Here is a 23,784-nt window from a genome sequence, read left to right as displayed (position 1 = left end):
AACATCCATCAGATCATAGATAAAGCAAGAAAATTCCAGAAAAACATCTATTTCTGCTTTGTTGATTATGCCAAGACTTTGACTGTGTGGATCACCAAAAATTGGAAAATTCTGAAAGAGATGGGCATACCAGACCACCTGACCTGCCTCCTGAGAAATCTGTATGCCGGTCAAGAAGCAGCAGTTAGAATTGGACATGGGACAACAGACTGGTTCCAAATCGGGAAAGGAGTACATCAAGGCTGTATCTTGTCACCCTGCTTATTTAACTTATATGCAGATTACTTCAAGCGAAATGCTAGGCTGGATGAAGCACAACTGGAATCAAGATTGCCGGGAGAAATATCAATAACCTCAGATATGCAGATGACACCACCCTTATGGCAGAAAGCAAAGAAGAACTAAAGGGTCTTTTGATGAAAGTGGAGAGTGAAATAATTGGCTTAAAACTCAACATTCAAAAAACTAAGATCATGGTATCCAGTCCTATCACTTCATGGCAAATAGGTGGAGAAACAATGGAAACAGTGAGAGAATTTATTTTGGGGGGAGTGGCTCCAAAATCACTGCATATGGTGACTGTGGCCTTGGAATTAAAAGACGCTTGCTCCTTGGAACAAAAGCTATGACAAACCTAGACAGCATCTTAAAAAGCAGAGACATTACTTTGCCAACAAAGGTCCATCTAGTCAAAGCTGTGGTTTTTCTGGTAGTCATATATGGATGTGAGAGTTGCAGTATAAAGAAAGCTTAACACCAAAATTTTTATTTTTTTAAACGGTGACGTTGAATAAGACTCTTGAGACACCCTTGGGCTGCAAGGAGATCAAACCTGTCAATCCTAAAGAAAATCAGTCCTGAACATTCGCTGGAAGGACTGATGCTGAAGCTGAAACTCCTATACTTTGGCCACCTAATGGGAAGAACTGACCTATTGGAAAAGACCCTGATGCTGGGAAAGATTAAAGGCTGGAGGAGACATGGGTGACAGAGGATGAGATGGTTGGATGGCATCACCAACATGATGAAAATGAGTTTGAGCAAGCTCCAGGAATTGGTGATGAACAGGAAAGTCTGTTGTGCTGCAGTCCATAGAGTTGCAAAGAGTTGGACACCACTGAACAACTGAACTGAGTGTATGTTCTATTCCTTTCTATAAGTATGTCCTTGCCAGGGATCATACTTTTTAGAGGTAGTACAGAGTAATTATTATTAGTTTTAAATTTAACTAAAATAGATTTGGGTTTGGATCTTGACTTGTAGTGCAGTCTGTCATCCTAGTTTTCTTGGGACTGGCTTTCCATGAACATGGGACTTGCAGTCCTTAAAGCAGTTAGTCCCAGACAAACTGGACCATTGACTACCCAACTAACCACGTGTCTGTGAGATCATGGCATGTTATGTTACAAGTCTCTGTTTTTTATGTGTGAAATGGGAAAAGTAACAGAATCTAACCCACAGGAGTTCAGTGATAATTAAATGAGATAGTATATGAGATATATAGATATATGAGATAGATACAAAACACAGCACTCACTATGTAAACCAAGCACTTGATAAGGACTCAATAAATATTAGCCACTATTATTAAAACTGTTTTCCAATTTTATTGCAATATAATTGACATGCAGCAATGTATAAATTTAAGGTGTACATCATAATGATTTGACTTAAAACTATCATAAATGATGTCCACAATTTTATTCAACATTCATCATCTCATATAGATACAAAAAGAAAAAGGAAAAAATGCTTTTTTCCATGTGATGAGAACTCCTAGGATTTACTTTCTTAATAACTCGCATACAGGACTTCCCTGGTAGCTCAATGATTCACCTTCCAAAGCGGGGAGTATGGGTTCAGTCCCTGGTCAGAGAGCTTAGATCCCACATGCCTCATGGCCCAAAACCCAAAACATAATAAACAGAAACAATATTGTAACATGTTTAATCAAGACTTTAAAAAATGGTCCACATAAAAAAAAAATCTTTGAAAATAATTCTCATATATATCATCCAGCAATGTTCACCATAGTCATCACACTATATATTATATAAGTATGATACATTTATTTTATAAGTGGAAGCTTATACCTTTTGACCACTTTCATTCAATCTCCCCTACCCCACCCTCATTTCTGGTAACCACAGATCTGATCTGATGAGATTAGGGGTTTTTAAGATGTGTGGGTGAGGTCATACAGGGCTTATTTTTCTCTTTCTGACTTACTTCACTTAGCATAATGCCCTCAAGATCCATGCATGTTGTCTCAAGTGGCAGGACTTCCTGCTCTTTTTAAAGCCATTATTATTGTTGTTGTTTTACAAAGCAAGTAGATTCCTCAAAGCACTAATTCTCAGAATCTAGATCTTCATATCTGGGATTTGAAATAAATGAACTTTATGTTTAGCTTTGACGTCTTCTTTACCTTCCAGGTAACTTCTTTTCTCATTGTGTTTACCCGTGAAATTAAACAGTAAAACCCAAGGCTGAATAGAATCCACCATTGCATGTCCTTTCACATTTTTCAGGATATATATCAGAACAAGACAAATTTTCTGTTTGGAAAACAGTATGAATGAATGAAGAATCAAAGGCAGCATAGTGCTATAAAAAGATAAAGGGAGTTAGCCTGGATTATAATAATGACAACTGCAATATTGTTGAGTGTAAACTCTGGGCCATATATTAATGCATCATATCCTTTCTATCTCTGCTCCAGTCAGTGATCCTCAGAAGTAAATATTATTATCATCTTCAGCGTTAAGATGGAGAACCAATCTTAGTGAGCTTAAGTTATTTGTCCAAAGATAGTGTTGGGTTGGCCTAAAGGTTCATTTGGCTTTTTCTGTAAGATGTTTTGGAAAAACCCAAATGACCCTTTTGGTCAACCCAATCGTAGGAGAAGTGCAACAGAGATTCTAAGCCAGGTCTGAACTCTCCAAAGTAAATGCACTTTTAACTTATAACCAACAAGGTAATTTTGCAGAAGGTATTTTGCCTCTCTGAGCTAACTTCTTCACCTGTACAATTCAGAAGGAAAGGAAAGTGCCATTGATGATTGCTTATCACATTGCACATAATGAGCTATGCACGTTACATGCATCAGCTCATTTAATAATTGTGAGGAAATATTACTTCCATTTTTGGGGGTGTTGGGGGGAATGGGTGGGTCTTCATCCTCTTCCAGCCTCTGACAGGGAGTCACTCTTACCAATGGAAACACATCTTAGCAAAGGGCTATTCCCGCTTGGTTTCCAGAGCCCTTTCTTTCCATGTCTCAGGAAATAGCCAGCTTCAAACAACACATGCCAAATAGAAACATTCAAGGGAGCCAACTTCTGCTCCTCTACACACCAGCCAGTCCAAGAGAGAGACCCTGCCAAGCCCCCTGCCCAGAGTATATAGTCACTCGCCAAAGCCCTCCCCTGAAACACTACCTTGGGCTCCTAAAGACCAAAGAGGGTGTGGTGGGCAGTTCACTTCGTATTGGTAGAAAATGTTTTGATTTACCTTTGATTTCATAGAATTCATGCCCCAAACTCATAAATTCTATTACTGGAAATGTTGGTTAACTGTTAACAACTGTCTTTCACCAAATATTATTCTGTTAATCTCATTGCTTTCTAGTTAGCATTTTTCATGTATACATTTCCCTCAGTTTCTTTCTCTACATCCTGGGATCTTTGTGGATCACAGTACTTTCTGGAACTTTTGCCTTAGGCCTCTGAGGAAACGCTGCACTCCAGTCATGAAGAGGAAGACCCTTTGAAAGGAATGGAACCCTATCTCGTAAGGAGACTTTCTTGCCGCAACATCCAGCTTCCCCCTCTCGCCTTCAGACAGTTGGAACAAGCAGACTTGAAGAGTGAATCAGAGAACCTTCAGAGGCCAACCAGCCTCCCCTTGAAGATTCTACCTCTGATTGCTATCACTTCCGCCGACTCCAGTGGGTGAGTGACCTTGGGTGACATTGTCCCATTTCTATTTTAAACGATGATTGTTATCTGGGATCTCTTGAGTTTTGTGGCTCATTGCTTGATTTGAGTCAAAAGGAAATGGGGTTGCTAGAGTCAAGAGAAAATCTGGTAATTTTTCTCAGGTAATATTGCAGTCTCTATAAGATGAGACACTTTAGTCAAATTATTTTACAAGGAGTATTTGAAAAAGTATTGATGAATGCAAATGAGTATCTGGGGAAAGGGACTTGGGCTTGGAAATTAATACTGGTCACAGGTGATTAAATAGAAAAATTTCTTAACAAATGAGAACTAATGGACAAATTAACATGTAGGCATACATATCTGAAAACAGTAGGCAATGTTCACTGATGCAAAATGAATTTGGAATCAAGAAAAATTGTACTATAATTAGAATCAAAGGAAATACACAACTATGGTCATGGGCCTAGTAATTTGGCCTTTGACATTTTAAAGTCTTGCTTACCAGAATACTGTTTCAGTTCCCAGCATAAGGAGTTTTCTTCTGCTTTAAGATGTATAGAAGAGTGAGTGAGGCCTCCAATTACTAATGTAGCATTTGCATTTCTTACTTTACTAGGTATTTGTGTTTTTATTCTTTTTCTGCTGTTTACAGTGGGGTTTTTACTCTTTAATAGCAGTTACCCGGTAAAATGTTGTCAAAGAAAGGGAGAACATGGGCACATCCATTATTTGATTTTTTTGGCCAGCTGCAGTTTGAGAGGAGGAGGAAGCTAGTGGTCCACACTTTAACAGACAATTGAGCGTTTATAAGGATTACAGGAACAGAGCAATTTGCTGGGGTGCAAATGTGATTCTTCCTCATTGTCTGCCAAGTTCAAGGCATGTCTAGAGAAGGGACCTTTTGGGTTTTCCTAAAAGTTGTTGGAAAAGTTGTGGTCAGAAAAAATGTCAGCAGTAACTATCATCTAAGATATTGAATTTAGCTCTTTGAATTGTTACAGACCAGTTCAAAGCACCTATGTTATTAAAAAGTATGAGGAAATCACTACTAGATAAATAAGACAACATATTCTTAACTTTAAGCAAGAAGAAGGAAATACATATGTGATATATTTTTTTTTTTTCTGGATGAACTGTGTGTATAAAGAAGCCTGCACACCTATCCATCAGACACATTAAAGCGGATAGGAATTTTATATGGCAGCTTGATCTGAGCATTCTTTGAAAAATACTGTCTCAGAAATCCAATTTCCCCTGTTTGGCATCAGTACTGCTTCACTCATGTAGAGGGTAGGATTCACCTGCCAGGTGTGTCAGAGATCACTAAGTCCACTCCTGTGTTCAGTAATTTGCTAGTAGAGCTCTAAGAATTCAGTCAATAGTTGTATTCATGCCTGGGATTTATTAGAGCAAACGAATACAAAGAAAACTCAGCAAAGGGCAAGGCACATGGGGCAACATCTGGAGGAAAACAGAAACAAATTTTCAGGAGTCCCATCTCCCAGTGGATTCAGAAGGATGTATTTAACTCCTCTAGTAATGAGTTGTGACAACACATGTGACATGTGTTCACCAGAGAAGCCTTCTATCAGCAAAGCCTATTAAAGGCTCAGTGCTTGTATGAGCTATCTAGGAGTCAAACTCACAGAAACAGAGTACAGTGGAGGTTGCCAGGGACTGGGGGAAGGGGAAATGAGGAATTGCTATTCAACGGGTATAGTAGTTTCAGTTACAAGATGAATAAGCTCCCAAGATCTGCTGTACTACATTGTGGCTGCAGTTGACAACACCATATTGTGCACTTAAAATTCTGTCAGGAGAGGAGATCTCATGTTAAATGTTCTTACTACAAAAAAAAAAAAAAAAAAAAAAGAGTTTAAAAACAGAAAAATAAAAGATAGACTCAGTACCCAGAGTTTTTATTGGGGGTTGGTCACTGAGGCACTCTCTTCCTAGTACGTGCCTAAATTCCAGATTCCTAGAAGGAAGGCAGTTGTTCAGCGTAAACCATGTTTTTTTGTGCAACCAGTTTAGGCACTGAGCCATATTACCAGTTAGGGAATGGTGGGAACCCTCCTGAAATCCAAGTTCCCAGATACCAGCTAAGGGCAATCTTTCCAACAGGCTTTTCTAATGATAACAGTTGCTGGCCTAATGTAAATTCTTTTCTGCACAGCAGGTGTATCTTAGAATCATTAGCTTGATTTCTCTACCTTTGAGGAAGAAGGGATTATAGTTATAATTGAAATTAAAATGAACTAATTTAAGCCTGTGATGTATTCAATTAACTTTGGTTCAAAAAAATTTGCTGGCTAAACATGACTTCTCTCTCGAAGCTGGTGTTATATCATGTGCCCTTAAAAGAAAACAATGTGCTATATTTAATATGTCTCTGTGTAGTTGGGCAATGTGTATAATTAAAAATCTCAGGTTAAAGCTAAGCTTACTTAATTAAATTTGAATTTGTTGCTAAACGCAAATAGCCTCCAAGTGCCAAAGGCCTTGGGGTTCAGAATTGTCTCTATGATAGTACTTTTGTTGGTTCAGAGTTTGTTTCCTTTTTAAGAAAAGATCTAAGATTCAAGTATAAGCAAAACAGTACTTACCATTTACAAACATAGTCCACATTTTGGAGGAAATAATTTGTCTTTTAGAAAAATGAAATGAGTGACCTGTCAGTACCAGAAGACAGCCAGGAGAAAGCATGTATGAGAGTGGCCAGAAACAAAGCCGAAAGATGTACTAAAGGAATTCTGTTCTCTTTTAAAGCAAATTTTCTGGAATATCTAAACTTTGCAAGGGAGGCAGAAGGTAAATTAGGGATGACATTCTGTAGCCATTCCAGTTAACCAAGGACGCCAAGTTCCTTCACTACTATCAGGAAGGGCTAATGGGAAATTGAGACTACTTGAGCTAGGTTTCTACAGCCCCATTCTTCACCATTAAAGGTTAGTAGGTCCCCAGGTCCCACTGTTAATCTACACTGAAGCACTGACAATTGTGAACCTTTGATAGAAAAGGAGATTTTCATGCCCTTTGGATTTATTCTTTTATTTATCTTTGCTCTTTTTTTCTGATATGTGAGCACATCAGACACTTGCTCTGTCAACTATCACACAGTAGTGGGTCTACAGACTTGTGCTACCCCTTTCAAAAGCCATGATGTGGTTTCTTAAGGAAACATCGGCCTGCAAAAGAAATACATAATTTGCTCTTGGTTAGCCTTTGACGTATTATAGCTACTTACTGTGTAGCCACTGCAGCAACTGCTATACTTTTTTGGGAAAATATTAGAGAGAATTCTGTTCATTATTTTTGGTTTCCTTGTTATAACTGGCCTCAAAGATCCTCCATTAATAACTCATGGGGTAGAGGTGAATGTTCTAACAGGTTTAAGAGACAACCAGGAATTTGCTCCTGGTTCAGAAAGTTACAATTGCTATGGACTTATCAGATTTGTGTTAAGAAGTCTATGTCTTGTTAGAGAAGGAGAACTATCATATGACTTCCCTTGTATGTGGAATCTAAAAAGAGATGAATTTACTTACAAAACAGAAAGAGACTCACAGACTTAGAGAACAAAATTGTGGTTGCTGGGGGGAAGGATAGGGGGATGGATAGTTAGGGAGTGTGGAATGTACATGTACACACTGCTATATTTTAAATGGATAAATAGCAAGGGCCAACTGTATAGTACAAGGAACTCTGCTCAGTGTTATGTGGTAGCCTGGATAGTGGGGGGGGGGTGGTTGTGGGAGAATGGACACATGGATATGTATAGCTGAGTCCCTTCTCTGTTCATCTGAAACTGTCACAACATTGTTAATCAGCTATACCCAAATAAAAAGTTCAAAAAAAATTTTAAAAAACATTGAGGAAGAAAAGAAAGAAGTTTATGTCTTGCTCTTGGCATCTGTCCACAGACATGCCCTGCATTCAAGGGTTATTCAAATATGTTTGGAATGAGATTGGAGGTCCTCTTCATTTCTTACTTCCTCCTTGTTTCACTTCTATAACAACCCTTGCTGACTTCAACATAGTTCTCTGGTCAGAATCCTTGGAAGGAATCTGGAACTTCCCTTAGCCCAGCTCGGGCACTGGCTTACTTTCGCTGGGTGGTCCATGGACCCCCGGATACTCTGAGGAGGGTTTAGCTTGCCACACCTAGAATGATTTCTGCACACAAGTAGGAGACTGCAGGAGCAAAGGGAGGCAACGGGAGATAGTGCTAAATCTTTCTTGCTGCGTTTTATGGCTATATCAGCTATAATCAAATGAGAGCCAAGGAGTAAGTTGTCCCCTTGTGACAGGATGACACACCTGTGGATGAATGAATACTCAGGAACACGTGTGGGTGGAGAACATTACAAACACTTTCTTATCACTAGTGTGCCATTACCAATCTAGAGAAGTACACTGTGTATATTTATATTACTATGCCCTATTTAAAAAAAAAAAGAAAATGGAAAGAAGTTAAAATAATGGTCACACGTGGAAAAAAGTCTACTCCCCAACATAGGGGGAAGGATTACCTTAGTCAAATATGGCTTCATATTACAAGGATCTTCCAGAAATATTTCTTGAGTTATGTGCCATTCACAGAGAAGCTGGTTTGAGATGCCAGTTAGACTTTGGGTTCTTTGATCAACTGCTCATCATCTAGATTTCTTGAGTACACACAGTACGTTAGTGTGAACATTTAAAAAAAAGAAAGTAATTTTCAACATTTTGTTACTGAATCAAAATCCAAACAAAATAAAATTAAGAGAAACAGAAGCTTGGTTAAAAGAGACATCTGATTTTTCAAACTTCATATTTTTAACTTAAGGTATTGACGGTGGGGATTTCAGATTTGAAGTGTAGTGAGTATGAGGCTATATGAAGCTAAAGAGCTGTATTTCATGAGGAACCCATGAGACTTGCTGTTTCGTATTGGATATGTGCTCAAGTTTCAAGAGATTTATTTAATAAATTCTAGCTGAAAGTTTTGTGGAAGATCTATATAATCCAGTAGGCAAAGATTTCCAAAATTGAAAATGTGTACACTTGATTATGATTGTAAAGGATCCCTTAGATATATGACATTCTTGACCTGGATTTGGTTTAAAAATATAATCACAAAGAAATAGGAAGGCAATACTACCAATAATCTTAAAGATAAATGCTATGTAAAAAAAAATACAACTGGATTCCTTTGTTTTTTAAAATACAATTTATTGGCACAGTGTTTGTCAAAACTCAGAATATCCACAAAACATTGCAAGACTTATTTCTAAAGTATTTACTCTGATTGAATTGAATTGAGTTTTATTTTTGCTTTGAATTTTTTTATTTTTGAGATTAAAATTAGACTCTAAGAGCAATGGAACACTTTATCTTTACTATATAATTCTTGATAAATGACATCTTGAATCTAATCTAAAATAGACAACTAAATAATGCTGATGGCTTTCCCCTCACAGCGTTTCATCATAGAAACTCTGAGTGTTTTATGGTATCTGTCATGTCCTAAATTTCAAGAAAATAAAGTATAAATGATAATTTTGTTAAAGAGTATGAAGTGAAGTGAAAGTCTCTCAGTTGTGTCCAACTCTGCGACCCCATGGGCTATGCAGTCCATGGAATTCTCCAGGCCAGAATACTGGAGGGGATACCTTTTCCCTTCTCCAGGGGATTTTCCCAACCCAGGGATTGAACCAGGTCACCCACATTGCAGGCAGATTGTTTACCAGCTGAGCCACAAGGGAAGCCAAAAATAAAGAGTATGGTAATTATCAAATTCTAATTTCTTCTTCAGACAGACTACTGTAGTGCGTTCTCATTCCTGTAGTGCTCTCTGGAATCCTAATTAAATTTACCTGAACGGACTGATACCATAACATATCATAATACGTAACACTCTCTATTTGTCTGTAAGTAAAGTACCATGTACCAGGGAGGATTTACTTTTATAACCAAAGGTTTCTCTCTCACCAGGCTCCACATTCATAAAAATATTAAACAGAGTGGTAACTTGTGTGCTTACCACATGAGAGCACCTGGTCCTTTTCCAAACCTTTCTTATGCCAACTTTACTTGTTTGATAGTGAAGATTGGTTAGAGATCCCAATGTAAAAATGAACCCAGTGAAGCATTTAATTTACCATGAAAAGTGATCGAAGAACAATACTGCAGCAGGCAGAATGCAGAGCTGAGTAAAAGCACTTTAATTATTTCCACCCAAGAATCATCATTTTCAGCTCCTCAGATAGCTGCTTTTCCACAAACACTACCCTGTTTGACCATCTTTATATAACTCAACCTTATATAATCTGAAGTGTTTAAGGAGAGTTTACAGTTCTTTCAAAATCATGTTCTTCTATCTTGCAATATAATGTTTGTGGGGAAAAAAATAGGTGAAAACACTCTGAATGGTCTTTATTTAACTGTTATGTGCTATATAAATGTTAATATTGGCCAAAGTGTATCAGAGAAGTCTCAAATAAGAAAAAATGCATTCAATTGAAATTCAGGAAAATATGAACTTTTGAAACTCTTTTTCTGCCTATAGCTGAGCACCCCAAATGGAAAAAAAGATTTATTTAAAATAAAATTGTATATAGAGAAAGAACTATGAGAAAAATATGACCTTTTGTGTTAAATACACTTTTTTGTTATTGTTGGTTTTGCTGAAAATCCTGGCTAGTTGCTTAGAGTTTTTTCTAACAACTTAGGATTTAGGTATCATTTATTGTACCTATTTATCTCATTCATTTAGAATCTTCTATCCACTTAAAAGGAATTAAGTGGAGCCAGGCATTGCTAGACCTATTTTAAATCTGGGGAATTCAATCAAAATAGTATGCTATTCAGTTGTTTTATGTCATTTATTTAACATATATGTATTGGTTTTATTTGATGAATTAGCATCATTTACTCTAAAGTTAGTGGCTCTGAGCCTGGGAAAGGTGAGACCTTTGCCCACATTTCCAAATGGATTTATCTCAGGGTGTTCTGATTTTTATTCCAATGTGATTCCTAAAAAATGTGACTAATGCTGCCATAAGAAACACACACACACACACACACACACACACACACACACACTCGTTATGTGGAAGCTATACACAGAAATTCAGAACTTCAGTATACATAGATAATTTTTATACTATATAATGTATAATATACAAATAAGATTTAGAATATCCATTTTAGAATTCAAATGACTTTCTGGAACTTTTCCATTTTTTGGCCGTGTATTTTTGGAGTGTTCTCCTTCTTTCCTCCTCCACTAACTGTTCTGTGTCCCAGTTAACATGTGACTTTGGCTTTCTCATTTCTCCAACAGTATTTAATTGAGGTTAACTTTATTTCTTAAAATTGTATATTTCCATACATATTTTTAGAGAGTCAAGCTAAATTTTGTAACTATAAAAGAATATCTGCGAGTTATATGAGTGAAAATGTTCATCTACTCAATCATGTATCAGTCATCTATTTATGTATTCATATGCACATGCATTCAACCATTAGCAAGTGTCTATTTTTCTACACAATGACATATGAACTGGAGGTAGGAGGCTTACTGGTACTAATACAGTCACTTCTTTCATGGCATTTAGAATTCAGGTGGGCACACTAAAAAGAAAATAGACAATTACAGTCCCATTTTTTTATATAATGCACACATATGACTGAGGACATGCAGAAGTTACATGGGATATAAGGGGAGCACATTAGCACAGGCTTAGGAGGAACTGACACCCACTCTGAGACCTAAAGGGAATGGTATTAGGTAGAGAGAATAGCAAAGTCCACTGACAAGGGAAAGTGGGATGTATGCATTCAGAGAACTAAAACTCTTCAGCATGGCTAGACCAATAGGCCATGTTGTAGGCATGGTTGGTAATCATTACCATTACTTTTTCATGTAACCAATGTGTGAGGATTAGAAATATTCTCCAGGAGTGCTGAGCATCTATGGTATAGGCACCAAGAAAGCAAATAGTTCAACTGACTCAAGATTGGAAAGTGGGGGTGTACAGTAAGAGAAACTGGGAAAGGGATTTGAGGATTTTGCAAAAGAGTAAAAAAAATGGTTAATTGTGACACTTGAGCTGAGTATGGAACTGAATGAATGTAAGAAGGTACAGATATTAGGAATTGGTTCAAGATGGCAAAGTAGAAGGACATGCACTCATCTCCTCCTGTGAGAGCACCAAAATCACAGCTAGCTGTTGAACAACCATCATCAGGAGGATGCTGGAACCCACCAAAGAAGGATACCCCACATCCAAAGACAAAGGAGAAGCCCAATATTATGGTAGGAGGAGTGCAATCACAATAAAATCAAAGCCCATACCTGCTGGGTGGGCAACCCACAAACTGGAGAACAATAATACCAAGAAATTGTCTCACTGTTGGGAAAGGTTCTGAGCCCCACATCAGGCTTCCCAGCCTGGGGATATGGCAAAGGGAATAGGAATCCCCAAGAAATCTGGCTTTGAAAGTCAGAGGATTTTATTACAGGAGTTCCACAAGACTAGGGGAGATAGAGACTCCACTCTTGGAGGGCACAAACAAAATCTCTCATGCACCAGGACCCAGGAAAAAGGAGCAGTGACCCCACAGGAGACTGAGTCGGACCTACCTGCTAGTGTTGGAGGGTCTCCTGTGAAGGTATGGCTCAGCAGTGGCTCACCTCAGGGATGGGAGCATGGCAGCAGCAGTCCTGGGAAGTGCCAGTTGGTGTGAGGCCTCTTGGAGATTGCCATTAACCCCACCATAGAGCCTGTAGATTCCAGGACTGAGTTGCCTCAGGCCAAACAGGTAACAGGGAGGGAGCACAACCCCACCCTTCAGCAGACAATTGGATTCAAGTTTTACTGAGCCCTGCCCACCAGAGCAAGACCCAATTTTTCCCACTGCTAGTCCCTCCCATCAGGAAGCTTACACAAGCCTCTCATCCTCATCCACCAGAGGGTAGACACAGAATAAACAAGATGAATTACAGATAGTCTTGCATGCCAGAATGAAAACCACATCACAGAAAGTTAATCAAAATGAAAAGGCAGAGGATGATGTCCCAGATGAAGGAACAAGATAAAACCCCAGAAAAACAACCAAATGAAGTAGAGATAGGCAGCCTTCCAGGAAAAGAATTCAGAATAAGGATGGTGAATATGATTGAGGATCTTGGAAAAATAATGGAGAAGATGCAAGAAATGTTTACCAAAGATCTAGAGGAACTAAAGAACAAACAAACAGAGATGAACAATACACTAGAAGAAATCAATAGCAGAATAACTGAGGCAGAAGAATGAGTACATGGCCTGGAAGACAGAATGCTGGAAATCACTGCTGCAAAACAGAATATATATAAAAATAAGAAAGAAAGAAAAAAAAAAAAAGAACCCAGCCTAAGAGACCTCTGGACAGTGTTAAACACACCAACATTTGCATTATAGGGGTCCCAGAAGGAGAAGAGAGAGAGAAAGGACCTGAGAAAATATTTGAAGAGATAATAGCTAAAAACTGCCCTAGCATGAGAAAAGAAACAGTTAACCAAGTCCGGGAATCATAGAGAATCCCGGGCAAGATAAACCCAAGGAGGAACATGCCAAGACACATAGTAATCAAACTGACAAAAAATTAAAGACAAAGATTAACTATTAAAAGTAACAAGGGAAAAATGACAAATAATGTACAAGGAAACTCCCATAGGGTTATCAGCCAGTTTCTGAACAGAAACTCTAGAAGCCAGAAGGGAATGTCATAATATATTTAAAGTGATGAAAGGGAAGAAACTATAAATAAGAATACTCTAGCTAGCAAGACTCTCCTTCAGATTTGATGGAGAAATCAAAAGCTTTATAGATACACAAAAGTTAAGAGAATTTCGCACCACCAAACTAGCTTTACGAGAAATACTAAAGGAACTTCTCTAGGCAGGAAACACAAAAGAAGGAAAAGACCTACACACACAGACACAAAAACAAAATAATTCAGAAAAAGGTAATAGGATCATACATATCAATAATTACCTTAACAGTAAATGGATTAAATGCACCAACCAAAAGACATAGACTGGCTGGGTAGACGAAAACATGTGCATGTGTGGAATTCCATGTACCACATCACTCTACTTAACCCTCCAAATTTTATGTAACTATTTTATATTGTTAGAGCTTCCCAGGTGGTGCTCTTGGTAAAAAAACATGCCTACCAACACAGTTGACATTAGACATGTGGGTTCAATCCCTGGGTCAGGAAGATCCCCTGGAGGAGGGCATAGCGAGCCACCCCAGTATTCTTGCCTGGAGAATCCCATGGACTGAGGAGCCTGGCAGGCTGCAGTCCATGGAGTTACAAAGAGGTGGACACGGCTGAAGTGACTTAGCATGCACACATTTTATATTGTTAGGTTAATCATGTTTCCATTATGGCTTGCAATTACAATTATCTTTTATTTTTTGTGTGGCTATTGATTGTGAGAACTGATAAACATCTTTTACTATTGTGATTAACTATTATTATTTTTTAATACCATTGTATCATGACTAGTTAATAGAACATGATAGAATTCTATACCACTAAAACTACTATTTAATAGAAAAACCTATGATCATTTTTAATATCCAGATGCACATTAGAATTTTCTGAAAAATACAAATGCGCAGGTATTGTTTTCTTTATCTAAAATTCCAGACGTGATTCTAATGAGCAGCCATGTTTAAAAACAACTAGACTATATGATTATCTTTTACTTTAATCTAGTTTGTTTCACTTTTTCTATTTCATATTCTGTGTTCCCATTTCATTTGGTTTATGTTTTCCAATTTCTCTGTCTCCTTTGTTTGTTATTATTTCTCAACCCTTTAGCAAGTATAGTAGAAAAGCTCTTGTATACATATACATATATATATATGTAGTATGTATAATATAATATATATATTTTAGAAAACTTATGAATTTTTGCTTAGCAAAAAAATTTATGACATTTTGTTCTACTTGTTTGACTATGTATGAATAGGGTGCTAGATTTCTAATTTATATTCACTCAAAACTTTGATTTAATTCCACTTATTCTGGCATCTGTCATTACTGCTATAAGTCTAAAAAAACATTATTTTAGTGATTTTCAAAAAAAATTGAACGAGTCTTGAAACTTCTAATACTCCAGTTCTGAGAATATAAAGAAATACTATGTTGTTAAAAAAAAAAAAAAGTAATTAACAGGTGATACAGTATTGTTAACTGAAGTACAGATTTTGTTGAAATTTCACACACAAGAGAGAAGGTAGAAATAGAAACGGTTTGAGATCTCTATAAGCCTCTATGATGTCAAAGAGGTGAAATTAGAATAACTGAACAAGCTGAAAATTTAGGAGATTATTTATATTGGAGGATAGTATGTATGAGCCTTCAGATTTATGTTTTGAAGATCGTTTAATGTGTCTTCAGGATGTCAAGGGGTTTCCAGAGAGGAGAATGACTGCAGTGGAAAAGGAGTCAAAGACTTGACAGATTTGGACATGAGTTGACTCTTCCCCATCAATGCTCAAGTCACATGTAGGAGAGAAGAAGGACTCAAGATTTCAAAGTGCTAGAAAGGTGGAAAACTTTCAATAAATGGTACCTAGTGATCAGGGAGACTGGCAGAAGTCAGTGATAAAATAGAGTTGATTGTCACGGATGTCAAAGGAGAGGTTTTGCAAGATGGTGGAGGAGTAATGATCAGTAAGTTAATCCAAGTAATAAAGAGAGCAGCAAGTCCATCTCAGGAAGAGGCTCGGGGCTCTGAGAACAAAAGAAGCCTCCCCTTAAGTTCACTGCAAGAGCATGGTGTCCTCAGCAAAGGGCCATGTGTGAAAGGAGGTAGGATGGGGGTGACTCTTCAGAGAGGAGACGAGGATGAATGAACTTGTTTACCACAATTAAAAAACAGGGTACCAGAAGACCTAACTAAGAAATCTGCAAGAATGAGAGTGGGGTTTTGGACAGAAAAGAGAAATCATAGAGCAATAGGGAGATAAGGAACAGAGGAGAAATCTTCTGTCTCAGGTAGTTCTCTAAATTATAGATGAATTCCAAAACATTTTCAAAAATTGGTCCAACTGTTTTCTGACAGATTCAGGGAGGCAGAAGTACAGCCTAATAAGTGAGTCTTTTATTAAGGCCATGGGGGTTATGCTAGTCCAAATAAGTAGGTCCACAATTGTAGCCTTTGGTGCCTAGTGATACTTTTTATCATCTACTGAAAACAGCAGCAACTTCTCGTGTTTGGGAAATTTTGCATCTACTTCAATTTTGCATCTACTTTTGCATCTACTTCAATTTTACATCTACTTTTGCATCGACTTTCAAGATGAGTAGCTACTCAGCTGTGTCCTAGATTTATTACAGGCTGTGGAATATGGGGAGGGATCTAATGTTTTTAAATGTGTATTATGTTTTCAGTCAGAATATTACTTTATTTTCAACAATTGTTTTTTAATATTTAACTCACTATTTTGCTAGTTTTAATAACTTAGATGTTATAATTAGCATTTGTGTTTTTCTTTTGAGAATTTCCTTCCTTAGAAATGACCATTGTCTTAAATAATTCTATTTCCTTAAATATTCTTAAATACTATTTATGCAATTCAAACATTATTATAGCTCATTATACCACCAGTTTTAGCAGAAAAACCTAGAAAAAAATGAACATTATGTGGACAAGTACTATTTACAGAAAACTAAATGAGGCTATTAATGTGACTTCACTGAAAGAACACAAAGGCATGTGCATATGTTTTTCTTTTAACTTGAGTGTAATGTGTTACTTGCAGATTTTATCTGATAGAAAACTGTATTCATGTTAATTTTAATTCAAAGCTGTTGGATAGAGTTACATGGTTAAATTCTGGGACTAAAAACCTTTATATAATGCCTCTGCAAACACAATTTTTTATTCTGGTCTCTTCTATGACTTAGTTAAGGGTCATTTTTGTTTGCTTGAATCCTCACCATCTGAAATAGTATCTGTGACTAGAATTTAGCAGCTGTAGAGTATATCATATTTACAAAATGCCTTAGCAAATGGCATTAATTCTACTCCACAGAGAGACACACAGAGAGGGCTTCATTTGACTTAAAAGAAATTTAAAGGTTGATTGAATTTCAGGTTGTTGTTGTTTTTTTACAGCAAATAAAGACTAGATAGAATCTATACCTTCTTATTTTGCTTTATAATTTCTTGTATGTTCTGTTCAGTGTCCACTGGAAAAACTGAAGTGAGGGCTAATGATTTTAGGCTTAACTGTTTCCATAAAACTGCTCTATAAGTAAAAGATACTCTCTTCAGTGGCAAAACAGTGAATACATCATAAGAAAATTCACATTCATGGACCATTATCTAAGCATTAAGAGGATCATTATGGTAACTATAGGGTAACATGGAAGACCTTGGGAACGTTTGGGAAGAAAAGCGAAACACAGAAGTACAACTCCATGTTTCAATTACAAACTGCAAAATATATGCCTGCACGTGTCTAAGAACTAGAAATCAATATGAAAATAATTAGGGGTTTTTGGAATAACCAGATTGTGGGATTTTTTTCCTCTCATGTTAACTTCTATTGTATTAATGAAACGTGTTTGTCCAATCAGTAAAATTACATTAAAATTGTATTCATGGTTTATCTGCAGTTTCATTCATCCAAGCACCTATAGAGCTTTCGTATATGTAGATAATGTTTTATGTACTTGGAGTATATTTATAAATAGATAAAAATAAAATCCATGGTATTTTGTTTCTCACATATAACTTGACAGAAATCCTTGGCAAATATGAGGGAAGAACTACTTGGAGTTTTAGAGTTCTCCTGATTATTTTCTGTAACCAGGATCTGTTGACAGCAGACTTCACAAAAAAGACCACCAGCGGAACATATTGATTAAGCCAAACTAAGTATTATTCTCACTGAAATAAAGAACACTGCCTTTAAACTTAGAAATATTTTAGAAGGGAGAAGTAAATAAAATATAGTTATAGGGTTTTATATCCTAGTCTTGTTAGGTGGATAATGGTTGGAATTGTAAATAATTTAAGGACCTGGAAACTTTAGATTAATGAAGTTTTAAAGTGAAGTGAAGGTCAGAAAGAATTTTGATGAGCAAACTATTAGTCTTGATAAGTAAACTTTTGTCTTACTTACTTTTTACCACTTTTTACTTTTTACCACTACTTACTTTTACCTTCTAAGAGCAAGCATTCCATGGAGCTAGGACCTAGGTCATTTTTGCTTGTTCCTTGGATTAATTTGGCACTAAAGCAGGCACTTAAGCTTTTACCCCAAATTGTTTAGCACTGGGATAGGAAAGAGTTTGGGGTTTGTTTAGTGTTTACCACTTCCTTTGTAAGTGAGCCTATATCGTATGGTCTGAATATTTATGTATCCCCAAATTCATAGGTTGAAATCCCAAGGGAATAGTATGAGGAAGAGGAGGGGCTTTGGGAGTTCATTGGTCATGAGGGAGGAAGACTTAAGAGCAGAATTAGTGCCCTGGAAATACTCTCCGGCTTTCATCATATAACAGCACAGTGAGAAGGTCATCTATGAGCTAGGGAGTGGGCATTAATCAAACACTAAATCTACCAGCCCTTGACTTTCCAGACTTGAGAACTGTGAGAGATGAATTTCTATTGTGTATAAGCCACCTAGTTTGAGGTATTTTGTTACAGCAGCCTGAATGAACTAAGATACTAGGCTTGATTGATACTCATTCAACCAGACATTGCAAAAAGAGGGTGCTTTGAACCCTCTTTTAAAATCTATATCATTGTCACCCTCTTGTTTGAGAGTATAACCCTAGGGATAGCCAAGGGATGAGGGCTCAAGGAAGATAAGATCCTAGAATGGAAAACTGATTTGGTTAGTTGGCATCTTTTGTTTTGAAGGGATTGCAAGATGGTAGGAGAGAGAGCCCAGCATTCTACTAGGAAAGCTAAAGGGGACAGGTATCTTCTCTGCATACCTCTCTGCAACAGTTAGACCTCAGGGTGGTCACTCTGATGGTCCCAGCCAGGACTTTGAATCTTGAGAGAATGGCTCAGAACCACCATCATATATGTCACCACTAGAAGTTAGCCCCATGGGGGCTGTGGCTGCTAACACTGTGACCAGGGCTGGTGTACACCCAGCTGGTGAACAGCCACGTCCTAAGCAGACTGATGATGTAGTTTCCTCCTGGCTGCTCCTCGATTCCGCTGGATCCGGCTCACCTGGTTCTTATGTTCTTTTGATGAATTATTTTGATGAGTTCCTTTTCCTGCTTAAGTGCATCAGTGTTGATATCTGTTGTTTGCAATCCAGACCCCTGACAGGTTCACAGCCCTTAATAAATTTATTATAAAGCTTTACTGCTCTTGAAGCCAAAGTACAGAAGGTGCTCTGACTTTTCCAGAACTTTAATTGTAAAATCAGTAGTAAAAGTTAGTAGGGAGGAACCAAAGGGAAAAATTGAGTTTTCATTTCAGTGCATTCTTTTACATAAAAGGGTAACAAAAAGAAAGGTGGTAGAGCGAAGAGTCCCTCAAGATGTCCCCGACAAAGTTTATGAAACTCTCAATAAGGAGACAAGGACAAGCCTTCATTGTAATTATTCCCTTTTGACTCTTCAGGCTGGTAGGCTTAAAATGGACTCCAAATGAGAGTGGTTCGCACTGCAATTAATTAAGTGCATGAAATTACAAACTGCATGTCTTTCCTCTCTGGAGAATATTTTTCCTCTATAAGTACTAATTTATTTTAATTCCTCTCTCTCTCTCTCTCTTTGTGTCTCTGTCTTTCCTTTTAAAAAGAAGTTCTCCCTGAAGGAAAATGAACTTTAATTGTTGTTAGTCCACTGAGAAAGCTTCCATTTGAATATGAGAATATACTTCTCACTAATCCTTCCTTACATCTTGTGCTAAATTTATCAGAGTTGTTTCTGATATATTTTCTGAAAACAATGGTGAGGAAAAAAGATAAGAAACTGTCAAACTCCTTTTATAAGTGTCCTTATCTTTTAGAAGTCATTTATCTTTGTTGTGTTTGTGTGTGTGTGTGTATGTGTGTGTGTGTGTGTGCATATGCTCATATATGCATGTGTGTGATTTTCAGAAGTACTTCAGAGAGAGATTATTTCCAAAACCTTACCACCAGTCAGCAGGGTTAACTCCTGGCAGAGGGTACACAGGCCTGTTACCTCAATAGTCTCAGAAAACCTTGAACATTCTTTCCTTCTTGGTTCCCGCTCTCCCTTATTATGCTATCTTAATTATATTCACAGCTTTTAAACCTCGATTATAATTCTCTGCTTCAGAATTTGTATTGTTCTGCCACTTTCCCTCCTAGATTAACATTTATTTTCAGGATGTCTGCTCTAGTCAAATGGAAAGGATCTAATAAGGCCATTCTTCTTGAGATGGGAGTCATTTTAATTAACTTAACGGCCTGTTTCAGTGTTAATGGTGGAACTGTGAGAAGAAATGGATGGGTATTTGAATTTTCCAAATTCTTCAGATTATTAAATGCATAAGCGGTACTATTTCTTATAGTTGAGAAACATCTGGTTGCTTAACAAAAAATTCAATTGGAATAGTTTTAAAACATCTGGCCTCAGTATTCTTCCTTTGAGATCATTGAACTTCTCTGATATCTGCCTGAAGTGACTCCCCTCTTTCTAAAGAAGGCCCTGTTGATGTCTACATTTATCTGACATATTCAGACATGAGCTGAAGATTATTTTTCTAAAGTAACCCTTTCTTGGGATGAAAGAGACCTGAGTGATAAGGGTTTCTGGGCATTTGAGATCCTGAGAAAACTCCAGGGTGACTCTCCATAAAGATTCTTCCCCTGCCCCGCCCCAACCTGGAGCCTAATTTCCCAGTTAGTAAGCTACCTCTTCATTGCGAGATGGTCTTGGCCTTGTTGGCTTGAAAGAGTTAAAGCACCTTTAAGAAATATGAAAGATCTCTCCTAGGAATATCTTAAACATCGGGAAAAATCTGCCTTAACAGTAGTCACCTAAAGTCGGTTAGATTTCATTGTTAAAAATTATCACCACTAACTAAAACCCTTGCCCATTCAAAATAATGTGTTGTCACACAACAACAAGATGTATTATTAAACTGCCACATTATTGTTGCTTTAATGATTTGAGAACTATTATTTTTAGAAAAAAGGCCTTATTCAGCCCCCTATTAGAGTCTATTAATTGACAAAAAAAACCAAATTGGATGACATTTGCAAAAACATAGAATTGGTACCACTTCTCATATTTAAAGGACATTTTATCCTGGAAAATGACTGACTACTTCGATTAACCTCACATCACAACAATAAAATAAAGTTGTCTTTGGATGACTTCTAATTTGCATTGCAATTATCCCCACGGCAGCATTTTGTAAGCATAGGCAAAGAAAAGATTGCTTGAGTGATATAGGCCTATGCTCCTGAGAGAGAAATACATCATCTACACAATTAAAAGTATGGGTCTTAGTAAACACCTCTGAAAAGGAATTATAAGGCTGTGCATTTTTTCACCTTTTAGAGTTTATCTTTCTAATAATGCTCTAGAAGAAGACAATTCTTATATACTTTCCTTGGAGAGATCATGGGACAATGATGTCATTAGAAGCATATGGGAATAAAAGTCATGTGTTGTCCTAGAGCTGAGAGACTTTCTTTTATTTATTCATTTTTTTTTTTAATCTCCATTTTTGGCTCTCATGGTGTTTCTAAAATGATTCTATGTCATTAACTAGTAGTGACCTGGGGATTCAGTGGTGAGGTGGGTGTAATGAATGAGATCCTCATTTGTGAAGAATCAAAGACTCTGTGAGTCAATAGGGCTACACATGTATATCTGCAGAAGGAGGAGATGTACCAATTTTGGGGGGCTTGGAACAGGTATATTGCACTTCTGCTTAGAAGATGAGGTAAGATGCAGAAAAACAAATTCCTGACCAGGGTTGGCACATTAGGGCCTACAGGACAAATCCTGCCTGCCACCTGTTTCATAGACTAAGTGTTCTTGGAGCACACACTGCAGAGTGAAGTGGTTGAGAAGGAGACCACCTGGCCTGCTGAGACTAGAATATTTACTCTATGACCCTTTAGAGAAAATGTTTGCTGACCATTGACTTAGACTGTAAGCAGTTACTAAGTGGACAGCTTATCAAGAGGTTGAGGCTTTTCAAGAATTAGGAGACCGGAATCATCTGTTTCCTGTGGCAGGGAGGACAACAAAGAGAAATGACACTGCTACAGCGCTTACACACCCACCCTCTTATTCACCAGCATGGTTCACACCCAACCTCTCATTCACCAGCATGGTTCACACCCACCCTCTCATTCACCAGCACAGTTCACACCCACCCTCTCATTCACCAGCGTGGTTCACACCCACCCTCTCATTCACCAGCATGGTCAAGTACCATCTCTGGGACAAGGGTGATGCCTGTCATTCGAGGGCATAAAGAGGCATGGTTCTTTCTCCCATGGGATAAGATAGTGTACAGTGTCTTCAGATAGTGTAGACAAATGTCTCTGCTCTTATAGATCTTACATTTTAGTGAGTAAGTGATAGGGAAATGGATGTGACATATTTGGAGAGGTTGGAATTTCTTCTAATCTTTTTTTTAATGTAAATACAGTTGGTTTACAATATTGTGTTAATTTCTGCTGTGCAGCAAGTGATTTGGTTATGCAAATCTATATTTTTTATATTCTTTTCCATCATGGTTTACCACAGGATATTGAAATCAGTTCTCTCTTGTGTATAGTAAGACCTTGTTTATCCGTGCTCGATAGATTCCATCTACTAAGCCAACCTCCCACTCCATCCATCCCTCAACCCTGTTCCTCTTGGCAATCATAAGTCTGTTCTGTCAGTGAGTCTGTTTTGTTTCATAGATAGGTTCATGTGTCTTATATTTTAGATTCCACATATAAATGATATCATATGATATTGGTCTTTGTCTGACTTACTTCACTTAATATGGTAATATCTAATTACATCCATGTTGATGCAAATGACATTATTTCATTCTTTTTAATGGCTGAGTAGTATTTCATTATACATATGTACCACGTCTTCTTTATCCATTCATCTGTCGATGGGCATTTGAGTTGTTTCCTTGTCCTGGCTACTACAAATAGTGCTGCTGTGAACATAGGGGATATTTTAGATAGAGTGACTAGGCATGACCTCACTGAGAGTGGGACTTTGGATGAAGGTTTGGAGGTGACAAAAATAATTATCCACTACAGTTATATTAATAATTATAGCAGTGTATTGAGAAATGTCCATTATATTTTGTATTCCTTATTTAAGAGGGAAGCACAAAATATACTTTAAAAAGAATCTTATTAAAATGGAAAAAAAAAGAACAATGCATGGAACAAGTCGTCCCTTGCTAAATAGAGCTGTGTTTCTCACCTGAGCAGAAGGAAGAAGATACTACATTTTTAGTAAAGGCCCACCTTAGATTAGAGGAAAAGTCCATCTAACTATTAATATAAAGTATATGTATGGAAAGATTAGAATGAAAAGCCAAATAGAAAAATTTAAGGACTCTGATTTCAAAATAGAAGTTTCTAAATTTGAGAGAGACTTATCTTTCTGATTCTATGGTTAAATTAGGATAAAGAATGAGTATGTTGGAAACCAGCCTGTTTCTAAGTTCTGTTATTTTCCTGCTGTTGGTATGGATTGATGACACTGTGTTCTAGTAAAAATTCCCTTCTCTAGGCTGCTAGGAGAGCAAAGTAGGGTGTGTGAGTGGTGTGGATATGGGTGAGTACATGAAAGTGGAAGTGGACAGATGTGAAGC

General features: G+C 37.3%; 1 protein-coding gene across 1 annotated transcript in view; it reads left to right on the top strand.

Annotated features, from left to right (window-relative positions):
• The window catches only part of PDE4D (phosphodiesterase 4D), a 1,572,405-nt gene that overhangs the window by 519,145 nt on the left and 1,029,476 nt on the right, over positions 1–23,784 (top strand). Inside the window, exon 4 of the mRNA XM_081524298.1 lies at positions 3,724–3,953. Within this exon, the coding sequence (XP_081380424.1) occupies positions 3,724–3,953 (230 nt within the window). The remainder of the gene's footprint in view (positions 1–3,723; positions 3,954–23,784) is intronic.

Source organism: Giraffa tippelskirchi, chromosome 8 (assembly GCF_054371585.1).
Source record: "Giraffa tippelskirchi isolate mGirTip1 chromosome 8, T2T-mGirTip1v1.2.pri, whole genome shotgun sequence".
In the NCBI taxonomy this organism is placed as follows: Eukaryota; Metazoa; Chordata; class Mammalia; order Artiodactyla; family Giraffidae; genus Giraffa; species Giraffa tippelskirchi.
This window is presented reverse-complemented; position numbering and strand designations above follow the sequence as displayed.